The 15,676-nt window shown below is 32.6% G+C and overlaps 3 protein-coding genes across 5 annotated transcripts; all 3 read right to left on the bottom strand.

Moving 5' to 3' along the window:
* Positions 1-796: 796 nt before the first annotated feature.
* Positions 797-3,640, bottom strand: LOC130624183 (transport and Golgi organization 2 homolog). Of its 2 annotated transcripts, none has more exons than XM_057439750.1 (5): positions 3,485-3,640; positions 2,856-3,161; positions 2,221-2,368; positions 1,817-1,924; positions 797-1,394 (listed from the first exon to the last, which is right to left on the bottom strand). In XM_057439750.1, the coding sequence occupies exons 1-5, from the start codon at positions 3,627-3,629 to the stop codon at positions 1,259-1,261; spliced, it is 843 nt and encodes a 280-aa protein (XP_057295733.1). In that variant the 5' UTR covers positions 3,630-3,640; the 3' UTR covers positions 797-1,258. The 2 variants fall into 2 exon arrangements, with proteins under 2 accessions (XP_057295733.1, XP_057295734.1); XM_057439751.1 differs by having other exon boundaries at positions 2,925-3,161.
* Positions 3,569-5,425, bottom strand: LOC130624182 (transcription initiation factor TFIID subunit 7-like). Its single transcript, XM_057439749.1, has one exon. It carries the CDS (start codon positions 5,208-5,210, stop codon positions 4,206-4,208), a length of 1,005 nt encoding a protein of 334 aa, XP_057295732.1. The 5' UTR covers positions 5,211-5,425; the 3' UTR covers positions 3,569-4,205.
* Positions 5,426-5,550: 125 nt separating this feature from the next.
* LOC130624181 (ribitol-5-phosphate transferase FKTN-like) lies at positions 5,551-14,255 on the bottom strand. Of its 2 annotated transcripts, XM_057439748.1 has the most exons (4): positions 12,992-14,255; positions 12,089-12,745; positions 7,476-11,859; positions 7,366-7,402 (listed from the first exon to the last, which is right to left on the bottom strand). In XM_057439748.1, the coding sequence occupies exons 2-3, from the start codon at positions 12,584-12,586 to the stop codon at positions 11,623-11,625; spliced, it is 735 nt and encodes a 244-aa protein (XP_057295731.1). In that variant the 5' UTR covers positions 12,587-12,745; positions 12,992-14,255; the 3' UTR covers positions 7,366-7,402; positions 7,476-11,622. The 2 variants fall into 2 exon arrangements, with proteins under 2 accessions (XP_057295730.1, XP_057295731.1); XM_057439747.1 differs by lacking the exons at positions 12,089-12,745; positions 12,992-14,255 and having other exon boundaries at positions 5,551-7,402; positions 7,476-10,330.
* Between the last annotated feature and the right edge of the window lie 1,421 nt (positions 14,256-15,676).

Raw genomic sequence — 15,676 nt, 5'->3', positions numbered from 1 at the left:
TGATTGTTATTACAAGGGCAGAAACTTTCGCGAGGAGAAAATTTCGCGATTTTGACCGCTTGTCGCAAAAATATGTGCCGGTAAGAGATTTAACCTTAAATTCGCGAAAGTTATTTTCGCAAAAAAAACCAACTTTTTCTAAAAATCGCGAAAGTCTTTTCAAAGTTTTCAAAGCCGAAAACTCTTAAATAACGAGGGCTCCGAGGACAATAGTAGAAATATTAATCACAACAAAAAATATAATCAGCCCAAAAAAACTAACTCTAAAAAGTTTTGGAAGATTCGCAAAAGTTTTTTCTGTAAAACTTCTACCAGAAGTAGAATTCGCGAGAATTAACTTCGCGATTTTTTACCCTCTGCCCGCGAAAATATCTGCCCTTAAAGTAGTGGAGAAGTACAGAAAAATTAATTTCTAGACGATTTTAAATGTTTTAAATTCAAGATGGTTGATGTTAACATGTGTTGTTTTTTTGACTTTGAAGAAGACTATTTTTGATATTGTTTATAATTAATATGAATATTTATATGATTTGTTCAAAGAAGTTGCTAAACTAATTCTGACAACACAACACGACCATGCTCTTTGAAAATTGATTTCCGTTTTTTAATTGGTTAGCACTTGACGGGCGCTAACCACTTGACGAAAAGTAGAAACCATTTCTATTTTTCCTCAGACGATATTTTCGCTGCAGCGATGACATTTTTTTCTTTCTGCGCATATACCGTCACGAAATATTTTGCAAAAATCTTCTTTAGTGGAGATCCGCTTTAAATATGGGATAAAAAACATAACATATAACCGTATAGATCAAATGTTTCTTGTTTGCACCTCGTAACCATAAAAAAAGAATTCTAATTTTTAAGAATGTAATAAAATTTATATTTAAAAATTAAGAATTTTGTTACTCATAATTGTATATATATATCTACTTTTAGAGCCTATTTACATCAGGCTAAGACGTAAATATTCGCAATGTGTCAAGAAAACAAGACAGTTGTAACTAAAAGTTTCTACGACAGTGGTCTATAAACATTTGGAACATAATTCCAGTGACCCTCAGATGATCAATAAGATGCGTCAAGTTAACAACAAAGTCTCAAATTTTATAAACTTCTATAAGAATTCTACCAATATTCGCAATGTCTTCTGCCGTATCCGGAGAAAATAAAACTTGCTGATACAACCTGTGGTTTCACTTGGAAATCCTAAAATATCATGGAGGAGTCCATAAGAAACTCTCCTTCGTTGAGAGTACAGCTACACGATCGGTGCATCTATTATAAAATCGTAGCAGTTGCGTAACCACTGCGTTGAAGATTGCTCGGCGTCAGCCAGCGTTCTTTCAAAGAATGTCACTTTGTTCAGGTGGTCAACAAGAATGATAGTGTTTGTACTAAATCAAGTAGTGATAATTAAACCTACGAAAAAGTAGCCTATCGGTGGAGTGTTAGGTCGCAGTACTGCTGTTCAATGTTTACAAGGCTAACCCAATCAACACTGCGATTATTAAGCAGTTTCATTTTTGCGGAATTTTTTCTTTTTTAGTAATTGCGATGTTTTAAAGCTGTAACGTTCAAAACAGTGACATACACAAACTAAGAAATTGAAACGGGTAGTAAGAAGAAGTAGTCGTCTATTAAAACAGCACAAAAAAAATACCTATCAATTCTTTCTATTTACAATTCGCAGGCGAACAAATACGGTGGTTTCTAGAAAAACTTTTCTCTTATTGTTACAACTCCCTTAGCTCATCGTTTGTTGTACATGTACCAGGAGCTTGTTAGTATCCATACATACATAGTTAGCTAGACTTACCGTGTACCATATATACCGCTTTGCGGAAATTCAACTTCAGGTATAAAGACGGATGATAAACTTTCATTTTTCGAGTTCTTTACCGTAATTGCTGGATCTGGAAAAAATCTAAGAAAAAACTTTACCATCAAAATTTTGCTAAATTCTTAAATGTGTGATTTTTCCTTCTTTACAAGCAAAAGCCTATTTTAAAGCCAAATTCGCGACATCAATTGATGTCGCGAATTTTTCATAAGGATTAAATGTTTTTCCTTAAATTTGCAGAAGTTGATAGTCATCTCAAATTTTTGCTTTGTGATAATATATAAAAGTAACTTTTTTTTGGCGAAAGTTAATGCTCATGAAATTTTTTAAGAAGCAATGTTTACGAAAGCATGATTTTATTACAAAAAGCGAAAATAAACCTTTTCTTATCGCACAAACTTGTCAGCAAGTTTTCTATCAAAGTTTCTCTGGAAGTTGATTTTTGAATAGCATCTTTAAAGTTTTGCATGCCATGTTTTAACTTCAACCACTCGCAGTTAAGAACGGAATTTGTCATACCACTAAAACCTATGGAAAAGTTGGTCAGAAAGTCATTACTAAAATAATTTGCAAAAATAAAAAAAGATTATAGTTGAAAATCCTTATTTTTACTTTCATCTTCTTTATATTTCGGTAGTGTCACCTGTTAACAAACGAGTACAAATCTAATCAGCTGCGACGCACAGCATGCACTTGTCGTGTGTAACCTTTTAATTGTGTCTAATAAAATGGTTGTTTAAAAATTCCTACAGAAAGATTTTATAGTAAACTCGAGTGGAGCTTGAAATTCGTTAGAATAACTCAAAATCTAAATAAACATTATAACCAATGTTTTAATAAACAGAAATAAAACTGAAAAAATAAAAACAATAAAAACATAACGTCAATCATCCTATCAAGTAGACGATTTAAGATTAGAAAAGCCCTTAGATGCTCGTAATAAGCTAGGTGGTAATGGAGAAGATTATCCACAAATAACACATTCCTTGTAATTATTCTAAAAATAAACAGATACCTTTTTTCAAGGGCACGGCTAACTGATCATCAACATTATTCAAATACAATAAATCTCCAAGGACATTACCAGCAAGAATATTAAATGGTCTATATAAATCCTTTTCTTCTGTTAACAGCTTCAAATACGAAGCGGCGTCAATACTGCTTTTTACATAGTTTGAAACTAGCGTTCCTCTCGACCGCTTTTGACTCTCTACGTCAGCATGTAGATCATCTGTCCTAATGTTAGTAAGACATCCAAGTTTACCAAATTTCGTCATAGCCAACCACGCGCCGCCTTCAAATCCTTTTGTTTGGTCTTGTCCTAGAAATATTACAATAAGAAAGTACGCTTTGTTTACCCTGATCACCTTTTTATAAAGCAACAATATAATTCCTAAAAATACCTAGGCTAGGGGAAGATATTATGCAAGGCATAATTTTTAACTGCAATAAGTACTTTTAGAGAAAATTTTGATTTGCAAAAATCTGAAAAACTTAAGAACAAAAAAAGAATAATTTTAGGCAAAACATGTAAAAAAATATGAGCACCTATAAGCAAATTTCACAATATTATGTGAAATTCGCAAGCTAACTTTCAATTACGTTTTTGTCTTTATTTATTTACAAGTTAAGTTGGATTCTCACCTCCAATTATGTTTGGTTCTCCTGGCCAGAAATTGGCTGGCTTTGCAGGTCTGTTAAAATACTCATCACGATTAGCAGCAAGTATAAACTTAAAGTTACAAAGTAACTCTTTTCTTTCTTGTTTCCATAAGAAAACAATACACATACTTTCCGTGTAGAGTATATGGATATAAACAAAATATTTATAACAGCTACTAATAATAGACAATACCGTATACACATAAATTACATGTCAATGTAAACGATAAATTTCTAGAAAACGGCAGTTCTTAAGTAATATAATTTATGTTTGGCTCTGGGGACAGAAAAAGTCTTAGACAAAGTTTTTCAGCACTTACTTGTGTTTTTGAATGAGAACTTTAAATGGAAAGACATGACTATTCAAGTACAACCTAATGTCACTTGTGCAGACAATTACTTTTAAATATACCAGAGCGAAAAATATAACAAAGAAATTAATTTCTATATTTTAATTTGCTTAGGTTTTTACATCATATTATACAAAAAATTATATGACACATGTGATAGTGCAGTAGTCAGTCATACCAGATGAGATAAACTTATGAAATTTAAAAGCAGATTCATTGATTGAACAACAGAACCTTTTTTATGAATATAGGTTTAATTTAAAACGATGAGCTTAATCGATTTTACATCCTCTTGATTGTTTTAAAAACACAGTACACAAATGCATGTAAAAAAACACAATATCCTGAACAATTCACTTTGGTGAAAGGTTAATTCCATCTAGTTCACCCAACAGCTGTTCCTCTTCTTTCTTCATTTCATCTAACACAGTTTGAAATCTCTGTTTTAAAAACGGATTTGCTGCGTTTGCAATCTTCATCTCCTGTTCTAATTGCTTCGTTTTTAATTCCTTTATACGTTTCTCACATTCTGCATGTTTCAGCCTGGAATGACCCGAATGGTGTGAATCTTTTGTTGATTTTGGTGTGCTATCTTCATCCTCACTACTACTGATGTCTGGTAATATGTCAGCTTCATTTTGTCCACCCTCGTTATCTGAACCTAAAACGCTACTCATGTTAGAATGCTCATCAAATTGTTCAATTGAAGGTCCACCTACATCGATTTCATCCTCCTGTTCTTCCTGCTTTTGCTTTTCTAACTCGTCATTAACAATTTCGAATTTAACATCGACAGCACTTACATCTGCACGCAGTAACCTTTTAACTTCTTTTTCAATTTCAGGTGCATCCACGTATTTCTGTTTCGCAGTCTTGCGGAAACGTCGTTTTCGTACATTTTTTAAAGGAGGGGTTAGACCATGAGGATACTGATATTTTTTTGCCTGATGAAGTTGTTTTTTTAGGTAGTCGAAAGATGTTTCCTCTTCGTCGGAACTTATTTCAACACTTTCTGGATCCTTGCAAATTAAAATTTGACATATGTCGCCAGTCTTCCACAAACTTTTCTTGTCAAATGTTTTCCAGGATTCGGTTATTGTTGGTAAATCATATAATTTAGCACGAAACAATACATCATCAAACTTCACACTTGCATTTCTCACATTGTCTTCAAACTCTATTTGCAAACGATCTTTCAGTCCCCCATTTTGTAAAGCATGATCTAAAGTGGCAGCATATGGCTCTGGCAGTCTTAGAATAAGTTGATGCTCCAACTCAGTAAACTTATCAGCATCACTTTTCGATGATTTAGTCTTACCTTCTTTGTTTTTGGACTTTGCTTTACTTGAACCAGACATGCTTACATTTATTCTAATAAAAAAGAGATGTTAAAAAAAAGCCTGTTTGTATAAAATATATTTTAGTACCCAAACAGATAAGCGTCTGAAAAAATATACAATATTAGATTATTCTTTTATATTTTTCAAGGTTTCTTAACAACATGATAAGTTTAGTAGCAAATAGTCATGAGATGCTTCTGCCACCATCAGCCCAAAATTAATAAAAGGCTTAGTGCAGTTGTTGGCTTTTTTCACACATAAAACGAAAACACATTTAGTACCAAAAGTGCACAGAAGTTCTTGCTCTTTGTTTATAACTTAAAGCTATGATCTGTGGTCTAAAAAATACATTCATATATACATGAAACTGTTCCATAACTTATAACTTGGTGTATTCTACAAAAAAAACTTCATTTTACATATGAAATCTATGATTTGGAAATAAATTAAAATATACAAAAATAATTCATTAAACTATAACTATAAATAATATCAAAATATTTTACCCGAAAAAGCACCAAATTATGTAAAACCTCATCAGGCTAAATAATAAGAAAATAATGTTATTCCGAAAATAGTATATTATGTAAATTTGCCATCACCCTGAAGCTATAAAACCACAAATAGAAGAAATGTAAATAGACTGTAGTCTCTGTAGTTGCGTAATCAAGTACCTATTTTTGTTTAAAAAATACCATAAGATAAACTAAAATAAAAAAATAGTCATGTAAACAGAACAAAGTACATAAGTTTATATATTGACCTTTACTATTTTAAGTATATAATATGTGCAGTTTAAAATAATTGAATCACTTTTTCTCTTTCTTCTTCTGGCCACTCACCATTCTCATGAACGTTGGGCGGACTTGCTTTCCAGTCCCAAGACTTTATTAATTTATTCCAGTTTTCACCGTAATTTGCCAAAATATATTTATTTGTTTTGCAAGGAATTCGAACTAGTAAATTATGCAATGTAGTCCAACACAATTTGAATTTCTGAAAAATATATTTAAACTTTTTACCAGTCCTAACTTGAGTACCACCATTCCACATTATGTTATCTTCTTCATAGAAAAAAAATATATCTAATTTGAGATCATCCATTGAAAAAGATAATTCAAAACTATCTTCTAACTTTCCAAATAGATGTTTTAAATGCAATCCCTTTTCACTGAATGCTTCAATGATATGTTGGTTATAGTCTTTTATCCATATCCCAATATCAACATCCTTACTGTGTGATATAAAGTCACACTGTCGGTACCATCCTAAACATGTACCACTACTTAACCAAAACCGGACATTTAATGTTGATAAAATCTCAATAACAAGTGATAATATGTGATTGGCTTTAGACTTAAACATATCACTTTCATGGGTTGTATCCATTCCATAAGTTGAATAAAAAGACCTGGCTTGGTTATAGTTACATGGTATAAATTTTGTACTCTGAAGTTCCTCTAAAAAAAGGGATAAATATTTTGGTATATAAATGTTTACTCCATCAATGACAGCTTTTGCATAATCAATTTTTTTAAATATGTTTTCATGAGTGCAGTACTGTGAGGTGTCTAAATAATGAAACCAATTACGAACCAATGTAAGTTTACATTCGTTACTCCATTCTCTATTTAATCGGGGATAAACAATAACTACATGTATAAAAGCACCATTCTTCTCAAGGAATAAGTGATATTTTAATTTGTATTTTCCATGACGATGCTCTAGTGACTCCTCACGTTTGTCAAAGTTCTCATCAACAACTACAGTGAAACCAGCATCCACCAAAGACTTTACAAAAAATTCATTATTGTTGTGAAAATCAATGCCTTTGATCAAAAAAGTAGTTCCATAAATGTTACAAAAAAAATTACAACTTTGATGATCATGTGCACCAGTCTGCCTGTGTTCGATCTCATGACTACGAAATTTTTGCAACAAATGTTTATCAACTAAGATACAGTGAAGACTACTTCTAGTGCACAAACTTTGCAGGAGTTTTACATTTGTTAACAAATGCGTCTGACCTCTAAACTTCGCCAAAATTGACTGGGGTGGAGAGAAATCAAAATAATACATAGCTATCAACTGTGTGAGAAGGAAACTTGAAGATGCCAGGACTGCCATGTACAGTAGTGATTTACCCATGTTCTAACTGATTACAATCATAACTTTAATACATCACATATTTCGGCTATCCTTTGCATATTCTAAAAAATAAAAATAACTACAAATTACTCAGTTACAGGTTACATGTCACTCAGGTCAGAATAAAAAACTAACTGTCTTGTAAAGATTCTTTGTATAACAGCAGGGAAATGGATGTCCACTCATTTTTTTCCAAAGGATGACCATACCAGCACTTCAAATAGGCACCTTAAGAAATAAGGACGGGAAGTTTTAAGGACGAGAATTTCCTAAAATTCTGTAATTTTTCAACACTGTGCATGCTTAGAACCAGGTGATTCCACCTATTCAGCCATCTAGCAAAAGTTCACAACATGAAGACATATGGTTTCGCATCATGAAATAAAGGTGACAACTTTCTTTTTCGCTTTACTTGATAAAAATGGATGAAGAAATTGCAAAGTGTCAAAAAAGGTAAAATCATCATTATGTACATACTTTTCTTCAAATTTGTTACATAAATGTAATATAAGTGTATAGCTAATCTGTGAAAAAACCAAATTGTGTGTACGAAAGTAAAAGCTGCTTTTTCTACTATTTTTTAAAAACTTTTTAAGGTCACATATGGTTTGGAATGTTCGTAAGGACAAACCGTTGTTGAGAGAAGTGCTTCTTTTTTAACCCTACAAATATAAAGCACGGACAACACAGAGAGGGAATGTTTGGAAAGTTATTGCTGAAAACTTAAAAATCAGCTGGCTTGGAACAATTTAAAGCGGATCAAAGATTGCAAACCGACATGCAGATCCCAAGTTATGGAGTCATCCCTAAAAATAAGAGGCCTGGGATGAGCAAATAAGTGTCATTTTGTCAAAAAAATGTATGTTAATCAATTCACCTTTATAATATCTATGCATTGATAAACTTTAAATGCATATCCCTTAACAGGTCTGAAATTGATGATGACGGAAAATGTCAAAATTTGCTAATGAAATGTTACATCATAATTTATGCAACATAATTAAATCTGAAATTCTTTAAATGTGAATATCTTGAGAACGAAAAGAGCTTTTTAAAAAATTTAAAAAGACTTGTTCACCAATTTTTTAAGCTCTATAATATAAGCCCAACATCATTTTATACCTCAGATCCCTTTAAGGTGATTATTCACATACTAGATTAGTGTACTTGATCCAGTCTTTCATCATTTTGTCCCGTCCTCAATTCTTAAAGTGCCTAATAACCGTTTTCAACTTGACGATTTGTGAGATAGTAACTTTCAGGTAGCCAAACCTTTTGTGAAACTATAGGACAGCATTTTCCCCATTTTTCAGAATTTTGTTGATGTTGCAACATTTTTGAAGAGCAACAAGAAGCCCTGGGGGCTCTAAGAATTTCCGCGCGCTACCAAAATATTTGATGAAAACCTGCTAATTCGTTGTATTATTGTGCCAAACATTCGAAGGGGTTTGGTGCATGAACCTCTGAAGATAAAGCCCATCAGTGACATTATATCTTACAACAAACGCAAACAAAACGAAACGTGTCATAATAAACTCACATTTTAAAATAAATTGCTAACAAAAAATACAGCCTATCATTCATGGTTGAAAGTCTTGTGATTGAAACGTTTATGGTCTTAAACGGCATTAGTTGACAAAAAATCAAAATTTTGATGTGACCATCATTTTCAGCATACTTTTTTTATTAACTGTGTCAATTTTTGTCGAAAATGAAGTGGTTTTAATTTTTGGACCAATTTTGGCCTAAAATGGCATTTAGGTGACAAAAATCAAAATTTTGATTTCACCATTATGTTCAGCATACTTTTTTTTGTTAATTTTGCCAATTTTTGTTGAAAATGAAGTAGTTTTAATTTTTGGACCAATTTTGGCCTAAAATGACATTTAAGGTGGCAAAAAACCAAAATTTTGATGTCACCATCATGTTCACCATACTTTTTTTGTTAATTGTGCCAAAATTTGTCAAAAATAAAGTAGTTTTAATTTTTGGACCAATTTTGGCCTAAAATGACATTTAGGTAACAAGAAATCAAAATTTTGATGTCACCATTATGTTCAGCATACTTTATTTGTTTACAGTGCCAGATTTTGTTGAAAATAAAGTAGTTTTAATTTTTGGACCAATTTTGGCCTGAAATGACATTTAGGTAAGAAGAAATCAAAATTTTGATGTCACCATCATGTTCAGCATACTTTATTTGTTAACTGTTCCAAATTTTGTTGAAAATAAAGTAGTTCTAATTTTTGGACCAATTTTGGCCTAAAATGACATTTAGGTGACAAAAACCAAAATTATTATGTCACCATTATGTTCAGCATACTTTTTTTGTTAACTGTGCCAAATTTTGTTGAAAATAAAGTAGTTCTAATTTTTGGACCAATTTTGGCCTAAAATGACATTTAGGTGACAAAAATCAAAATTATTATGTCACCATTATGTTCAGCATACTTTTTTGTTAACTGTGCCAAATTTTGTCGAAAACAAATACCAATTTTGGCCTGAAGCGTCAATACTAGACTTCCCAGTAGTTAAGGAGCTTGGGTACGAAGTTTACATCTGTGACGGACCAACGTGAAATCCCAGGGTCGATTTTTCTCAAAAAATGCTCCGAAAGAAAAAAACGACGGTTTTAAAGAATTTCCTACGCCTTCGGGCGCGGAAATTCAACAATACGCAACAATGGGCCTTATTGATAGGCCTGTCTAATTTTTTGCGAAAATTTAATTTTGAGGAATTTAACGAAAAAAATTGATATATATATATCATTTTAATCTGCAACTACCATTTTTAACGGCTTTTAGGGAACACAAAATAAGGACTGTTAAAGTTGATTTTCTATATGATATTCTACCCTAGGTAAAGCATATTTATAGTGGCTAGCCCAAAAAATTACTAAAAGCTATATATACCTTAAGTGGATAAATTTTCGCGTGTACTAATTTTCGCGAGACGAGAATTTAAAGATTTTGCGTGGATTAAATTTTGCGAATCAAGGGTCTTTAAAATTTTAGGCCTTCTTTATTTAATTTCGCGACTATATAAATTTTAACTAGAAAAGAGATGTGTGTTTTTTAATCGAACAAAGGCAGACAAAGTCACTCAAAAGCTTTAAAAAAACTTCAAAGAAAGTACTTTTAGGAGGTTACTAGAGTTTATAATTGAAATGAAGAGTTGAACTCGTAATATTTTTTGATTGTAACATGTTTTCTAGAAAGTCTACCTAAATACAGTAAATGAAAAAAAATCTTATGATCTTCATTCCTCATTTTCATCATCATCATCCGACTCCGACTCGTCATCGAAAGGATCGTCTCCTTCGTCATCATCAACTTCATCTCCATCAACATACTCACAATCGCTTTCCTCCTCTCCATCTCTTCCAGATTCACTTATGTACTTTGAGTCTTCCAAGAGAGAATTTGACTGGATTTGAGCTTCACTTTCGTCAATTCCAGTCTCGAGCATGGGAGCTATATCTGCGAATGGATCCAGGGATGGTAATTCAGATAACCCTTGGTCGACTGCATCTTTAATACCTGACACCTGCCACCCTTTCAAACAGATCTTTTTTCCTTCTTCCGAGGTCATTTGATTGTAGACCTCTATAATCCATTAGGCATGTAGGGGCTTTACGATCGACAACTTCAAATCCACCTCTATTTCGGCAAGCGGCTTACCCGCATCTAAAGCTTGCATGATCTTGGCAGTGTACCATTCTGAAAATTTTTGTTTCATCATTCTTTTGACGTACCCGTTAGGACCACCTTGGACGTCAAGGGGTTGAAAGAGGTAAGTGAAATTCGCAGGCACACTTTGAAGTAAGATGTGATTGTTTTTTAAAACATTCAACACTTTGGGTGTCATTTGGCCTTTGAATACATTCATGATAAGAAGGGCGAAATGATCTTCCTTTGAACCTAATTTCTTCCTTTCTTTTTTGACGTAAGGTATTATGATATCCTCCAAGATCTTAATTGCTTCTGTTTCATTGCTGTAATGCTTTGGGTTCGCACTCAAACTAAAGCTTTTTGGGAAATCAACTCTAGGCAGACTTTTCTTTGTTTTGCCAGTGTAAATCAGCTAAATAGGAAGGAAATGTCCTTCCAGTGTGATTGTAATGATGTTGCCGTTATAGATCGTTTATCTGTTGACCCTTTAATTGGTACGGTTTTCGATCCCTGTTTAGCCATGGTCTTATTCGAGGTTGGAACATACTTTGAAGGAGTTTGATCTAGGTTTAGCACCATTGAGTGTGGTATTTTATGCTTTTCGATTTTGCTTACGATACCATACAAAAACTCTTTGAGAGCTCCTGACGAAGATCTTCTGAGATTTGTACTTTGCCAGTGGTTCCAAACTGCCTCACGAACTTCATTCTACGTAGGATGCTTTGTGCAAAAGATGAGCCAGTTACTTTGATGTGATCCAAGTTATATTCCGGGTGCTTTCTGATCAAAGCGATCGCAACTGATTCTGCAATGGTAAACGAAACCACACCACCACGTGCTCGAACAGCCTGTAAAATAGTTAAACTTTGCTTCAATAGAAAAGTAATAGATAGAACAAAATATCAGGTTTATTAGTCAATTTGATTTTGTTCTAACTCTGAAATCTCGCCCTGATATTAATATAGAAAGAAGTTATTCTTATAAAAAAAGTGTCACAGACCTCCTCCCACTTGAAAAAAATGGCCTAAAAATCGTCCTGTTGAGAAAAATACCATGTAAATTCAAATAGGTACTCACTCGTAAATAATTCTGCACTAACATATCGATTGATCCAAGTAGAAGAGGTCGTCCACGCCGCTCGGATTTTAACTTCATCTCTGGATCACGTCCTTTAAGATTTGCCAATCTTATCTCTTTCTCATACTTCTCCCTCATTGAACGTGTGGTACTCTCGTTTAAATTTGGGAATCGTCCCTTGAACTTTCTTAATGCGGTCTTTGCACCGAATTCTGCTGTATGTTTTCCTATATTGAATCTCTCTTTGTGTGTGTACTTGTAATATCGTTCTCTTTTAGTCTTTACGTTGTTTTTACTTACTGCCGTTGAAACTGCATCGAAATCCAAAACACCAAGACCTGTCTCTGAGTGACATGGCTGTTGTTGGGTTGTTAATGGCAACCTCTTTGAAGATTCATTTGATTTTCCAACAGTAAAATCTGAGTTAGCTTGCTTTTCTTTAGCCATAGCACTGTTTCTCATTTCTTTAATCTTACCAAGGCTTTGAAGGATAGACATGATTCAAGCTGGAACCAAAACGAGACACCTTATTTCCACTTTTCACAGCGAAACACAATCAATGTTTATTGTGTAGAAAATTTGAATGTTTTTACTTTGTAAAGCTTTATCTACCCTGTGTCTTCTTCTCTTTAAAGCACTGCTCACATCCACGCACATCTACAAATAGAACACCTTATTTCGAATTCGAATCTTTAAGCTCCTTTTATAAAAATAGACAAGTGTTTCTTTCTATTAGGCGCTGTTCACATCTAGCCATAGAACGTTCGCTTTCAAGTTTCGATTGTTTACTTTTTATCCAAGAATAATATAATAACTTGCAAAAACTTCACTTGCAAAAACAAAGACAAAATGGCTCATGCAAACAAGAGTTTCGTTTTTTCAGCTGCTATTCGTGGTTTTTACCTGTATCGTGATGTTTGGGGCTCATCTGAGGAAGAAAAGTTAACGTGTTTATTCGAAGAAAATAATGTCTTTGACATGTTCGCAATCAAAACATTACAAGCTGATGGTGGTGTCCAAACAACCGTTGGCCATTTGCCAAGGGAGATATCTCGGCCAACAAAGTTTCTGTTGGACAGAGGTGCCAATGTGGAAGCAGAACTGACAGCTACACACTATAAACGATCACCGTTATTCCAGGGGGGTTTGGAAATTCCATGCATCATCAAAGTAACAATGCCAGCTAGTGTCCTGGGACATCTTCTTTTGAAAAGATATGAGGAACTCGTACTCAAACTTTATTGTGAGCCGAAGGAAGAAATTATTATGGGATCATTCATTGAACAAATACCAGTTGTTATTGCCAATCCAAATCAACATATCAATCAACAGAGAAATAAGAAGAAGAAGAGAAAAGCGACTGACCAAACAAACGTACCAAAATCAAAGGATATTCGGTCCTTCTTTAACAGGAACGGAGGTCCAGCCAAAAATAAGAACAAGAATAATACAATTATTATAGATTGAGTTTGATTTATTTATAATCTACTTGAAAGATGTAGACTACTTGTTAGGGGTCATCTACAAAATTCAAAGCAATTCGTATCAAAAAAATCGTATATGCTATACGAATTTTCTTTTGCCATACAGTAATTAAATTTGTATGAAATTTTTCTAAATTTGTATAACATTCGTATGAGTTTTAAATTAAATTCGTATGAGTTTTAAATTAAATTCGTATGAGTTTTAAATTAAATTCGTATGAGTTAAATTCGTACGAGTTTAACAAAAAATTCGTATGAGATTTTATTTAGATGCGTATGGTTTAAAAAAAAGAAAATCGTTTGACATTGTATTAAATTCGTATATGAGTTTCAAAATAAAATATTTTTTTAGATCGCATTTTAAAAGTTTTAAAACGAAAAACGCGATAGAAATGTTTTTTTAGATAGCATTTTAAAAGTTTAAAAACGAAAAAAGGCGATAGAAATGTTTTTTTAGATCGCATTTTCAAAAGTTTTAAAACGAAAAACGGCGATAGAAATGTTTTTTTTAGATCGCATGTTAAAAGTTGAAAAACGAAAAACGGCGATAGAAATGTTTTTTTTTAGATCGCATTTTCAAAAGTTGAAAAACAAAAACCGGCGATAGAAATGTTTTTTTAGATCGCATGTTAAAAGTTGAAAAACGAAAAACGGCGATAGAAATGTTTTTTTTTTAGATCGCATTTTAAAAGTTTAAAAACGAAAAGCGGCGATAGAAATGTTTTTTTAGATCGCATTTTAAAAGTTTAAAAACGAAAAACGGCGATAGAAATGTTTTTTTAGATCGCATTTTCAAAAGTTTTAAAACGAAAAACGCGATAGAAATGTTTTTTTTTAGATCGCATGTTAAAAGTTGAAAAACGAAAAACGGCGATAGAAATGTTTTTTTTTTAGATCGCATTTTAAAAGTTTAAAAACGAAAAACGGCGATAGAAATGTTTTTCAGATCGCATTTTAAAAGTTGAAAAACGAAAAACGGCGATAGAAATGTTTTCTTAGATCGCATTTTAAAAGTTTAAAAACGAAATATAATTCGTATGAAAATTTGTATAAAAGAGAATATAATTCGTATGACAATTCGTATGAAAGAGAATATAATTCGTATGACAATTCGTATGAAAGAGAATATAATTCGTATGACAATTCGTATGAAAATCGTATAAAAGAGAATATAATTCGTATGACAATTCGTATGAAAATCGTATAAAATTCGTATTAGATTTTTTAAAAATCGTATAACTATTTAACACTATACAAATTTGTAGATGACCCCTTAGTATTTTCGATGTTCTGCCGAGAAAGATAAACGTAAAAATATTATCAAGTACAATAATTTGATTTTTTTCTTTGATTTCTCGAACTTTCATTTTTGCGATTGTAAAATTTCAAATAATTTCGCGTAGATTAATTTTCGCGAATCAAGGGCCTTCAAAATTTTCGCGTGGACTGAATTTCGCAAAAAAGGCCAAAATTCGCGAAAACCGCGAAAATTAATCCACGCAAAAATTTATCCACTTAAGGTAGTTAGTTGATTGTTTTCACTGGGGTCCACTGAAACAAAAAGAAACAAAAAATGATAAACCTTAGACTGTCTAAGCTCAATCAAATATAGTGACATATTTTTTAATCTGTGAAAATTGAAAAAAAAAAAGAATTAAAAACTGATATCCATTATAATTTGCCAAGTACATTAGAGATAGAAGTCTTAAAAGAAAGCAGACCGGTGCTAGCCAAGAGACCCAGCAAAAACTTTCTTATCACCAGGAAATCGAAACAGTCAAGGTTGGAAAATTATACTGGGTCTAAATGATTTTTCTGCAGGTAGAATACTGGCCACACTTTTTGATTTATTTGTTTTTTGCTTACTTGATCAAGGAAATCTTTTGTTTTAAGCACAAATGTTCTTACTCACATAAAGAAATATAATTAATTCTTGAGCTATTTGAGAGGGCGGGACGTGACCACCGACTTTGTGCTGATTGGATTTTTGAATTTTATGGATTTACTCTGACATTTGTTTGAGTCTAACATTTCGTTTGAGGAATAAACTGGATTTGATATCCACAAAGAAAGCTTAGCTAACCAGGCTAACCGCTTGCAGAAA

This window comes from Hydractinia symbiolongicarpus, chromosome 13 (assembly GCF_029227915.1).
Source record: "Hydractinia symbiolongicarpus strain clone_291-10 chromosome 13, HSymV2.1, whole genome shotgun sequence".
NCBI classification, from domain to species: Eukaryota; Metazoa; Cnidaria; class Hydrozoa; order Anthoathecata; family Hydractiniidae; genus Hydractinia; species Hydractinia symbiolongicarpus.
Note: the sequence above shows the minus strand (reverse complement) of the source record. Positions and strands in the feature narration are given on the sequence as shown.